General features: G+C 35.9%; 1 protein-coding gene across 1 annotated transcript in view; it reads left to right on the forward strand.

Moving 5' to 3' along the window:
- The window catches only part of LOC117105286 (protein YIPF3-like), a 33,955-nt gene extending 30,672 nt beyond the window's left edge, over window positions 1-3,283 (forward strand). The window contains exon 9 of the mRNA XM_033246401.1: window positions 2,675-3,283. Coding sequence (XP_033102292.1) covers window positions 2,675-2,682 — 8 coding nt within the window. The 3' untranslated portion in view covers window positions 2,683-3,283. The remainder of the gene's footprint in view (window positions 1-2,674) is intronic.

Genomic DNA, 3,283 nt, shown 5'->3' on the forward strand with positions numbered 1-3,283 from the left:
TGTATTCCAACCATCATGAGGCTATCTAAATGAGCATTTGTCATAACAGAACGCAAATTATTTTTAATTAGTCTCATTGAATTATTATTATTATTATTATTATTATTATTATTACTATTATTATTACTATTATTATTAGTATTATTATTAGTATTATTATTATTATTATTATTATTATTATATTATTATTATTGTTATTGTGGTTGTTGTTGTGATGAAACGTTGTTGTGATGTAAATATTTTTTTTTATTTGTTTGTTCCCCGACAAAATTTATCGTCTTCCCCGACGAGGTGGATATGCTTCCCCGACGGGGGGGGGGTGCTATAGCCCCCCCCCCCTCCCCCCCCTCTGGCGCCACCCCTGCTTGCACCTAATGTTTATTAATTTTGAAAATTGTAATCAAATACATAGACCTACATTTCGATGTTTTTTGCGTCAGGAAATGGAATGGTTTGCCAAATAGCCATAGTCCTACCTGGCCTGTTACGTATACTCAGTTTGGTTTGTTTGGCAAGTATGATTATTCAGTACGATAACACGTCAGGTAGTGCAAAACATCACTCTTCAAACACATAAATTTTTTTTAATGAATGCATGACGTTTAGGCCTATAACATTGTCAAATCATGGTCAACAAATGACCTACTGCGAACATAGGTCAATGGTCATTGTCATACTATCCCTCATTATACAATCTGAGGACATAGTTGGAACATGGAGGAATAAATAAGAATTATTCCTCCATGGTTGGAATTAGGAATTGTGTTTCTTGATCCAATCGTAGCGATGCATTTTGGCATTGATTTATGATTGGTTGAGAGGATATCACTTCGCCAACTCGGGCAGTATAGCCGGCCTACTTCAGTAGTACAATATGGCTGATCAAAGTTGAGAATTGCGATAGGCCTATAACGTATAACTTAATATTTACCAGGCCTCTTCTTTTTCAAGAAAAAAAAATACTTTCATAAAAAAATGGTGGTTTTACGGGACCTCGGGAGATAGTATAGAAAATCGCACAACAATTTCCACAGATGTTTCCCTCGACACTACATCGACAATTAAATTTTTGCGACCAAAGCATCCGGGTCGCGTTCAAGTTTAACAATCCAGTTAAAGTGTCTGCTATGCTATTGTTAAATTAAAATAATAGCTGGAATTTGGACTTAACATATCAAAAGACAGATTTAACGTTCTACGCGCTTCCGGGTTGTAGATAAAATGAATACAGTATACAGTAGGCCTACACGCGAATACAATTATAGGTCTCTTTTTCCAATATTTGATCATATTTTGACTGGTCATATTATATTCGTCACCTTGGTAATGCGTATCAGTAGTTATGCTATTTAGGACAATTTACCAATTTAAGTGTGTACTGCCACTACAATACGGTACCACAGTCTATTTATATACATGAATAACATCTTTATTTATGTAATGTCACGCGGGTGGTGAATAGCTGAACCGTGGCCTATGATCTGCAGTAGGTGCTTTGCCTTTTATAAGGACAATAAATGATCATTCTCGTATGATGATCTGATCTACTAGAATGTTGTAGGCCAGGCTGTATTAATAATTAACCTCACCCCACCACACCAGAAGAGGCATCATCCCTGTCTCACAGAAGCCATTACAGGTAAGCTTACTGTAGAATTAAAAAACCCTGTCACCTTTTGGGGATGATGGCAATCGAGGCCTCGGATATCTTAGACCCATGAGCTATATCGGGCTAAAACTCTAATTGGCCTATTAACTCATTTATAAGCACAACAACCTAGGCCTATAGTATTTGAATTCCTATTACAATTTCCTTAATTAAATTGACTGATTGTTGTGATTGAATTTCTGGTGTAAAGTACATGAAATTAATGAGTCACCATATTTATATAAAGCAGGTCCATACGGACACGTCGACGAAGCAAATAATAATAGGCCTACAATAAAAGAAGTAGAGTGGATGACGAAGGCTAAAGTGAATAGTGTCATGGAGGAATCAAATGTTGTTTTCCTCCATATGAGCGGATGCAACTGGTTAAAAGTAATTGAAATGTGAGGTATAACTTATCAAAAGGATTATGTTGATGGCGGTGAATAATAATGCCCTACCATTCTATTTATATGTACCTTTATATATTCATAGGCTTCTTGAAACTAACCAAATTCATATCGACTGGAACGTTGTTTGAAGCCTTCAAAAATCTTTATTATGTTAATAGCTTACACAAAACCCCACTTTTTGAAGTGCCAATTAAATGTGAAGGTTAATCTGTTTTTACAATTATGTATATCGACAAGTTCTTTTAAATATCAATTTTAGGCAGACGATATCTAAAGGCTAGTCTGACATGGTCCGACCTAATGATATTTAAAATAATTTCATCTCCAGTACTCAATCAATAATTAATTAAATCTTAATTCGTTCTTTAATTCTTAATTCCTGTAGCTTAACTCAAGCTCTTGGCATCTCTCGTTTTACTGGGAAGTGTACCTGGTTATTTAAACCAGGTGAACTAGCAGTGGCACAGTCCCTAATAGCTATAAATTTAATACGCGGTAAACGATATTTCCTTACTTGGGAGAGCTTTCTGGAAAATAAAAAGAAACTTGATGCCATCTCTAGGCATTGTCACTATTTGCAATTAACCGAATTATTTTTTTTAATATCTTTCAGTGATATAGGCCTATAATTATATCATTAGAAACGAAGTATAAAAGAAGATGACTGATGATCCGGTGAACTCTGTCGTGCCATCAACGTCACCAGATGGCTTGGATCAGTCGACCGCCATTTTGGTTGGGATACTTGTCAGCGTAGTTATCATAATGTGCGTTGTCGGTATTATACTTGCATACATAACGTATAACTCCAAAAAAGAGACCAGAAAGGCACAGAGGGAACTTGCAAAATTCCGACAGAAAATATTGTATGAGAAGGAACAGAAACGATCGGAAATTCTCGGCAAACACAAGTCGGACTTCTGTGGTTGCACTTGCTTTCAAAATCCACCTGGGGTGCGAGTGCCCACTTGTGGCTGCAATGGAGCGCCATTTGGAAATTCAGCAATATCAGACGCAAAATGTGTTACTGCATCTTGTACTATAGACTCAGGAAAATCGTACACGAACCAAGGATTTTCACAATGATTATAAACTGATATTTGAACGAACTGATGGCCAAATACAAAATTATGTATCAAATAATGGGACAACATTGAATATATGTGTATATTATATAGGCCTATATATAAATTAGGATAGCTACATAGCACTATAAACACAA

Source organism: Anneissia japonica, unplaced genomic scaffold, assembly GCF_011630105.1.
Source record: "Anneissia japonica isolate Jap-2015-1 unplaced genomic scaffold, ASM1163010v1 scaffold287726_len2788222_cov184, whole genome shotgun sequence".
NCBI lineage: Eukaryota > Metazoa > Echinodermata > Crinoidea > Comatulida > Comatulidae > Anneissia > Anneissia japonica.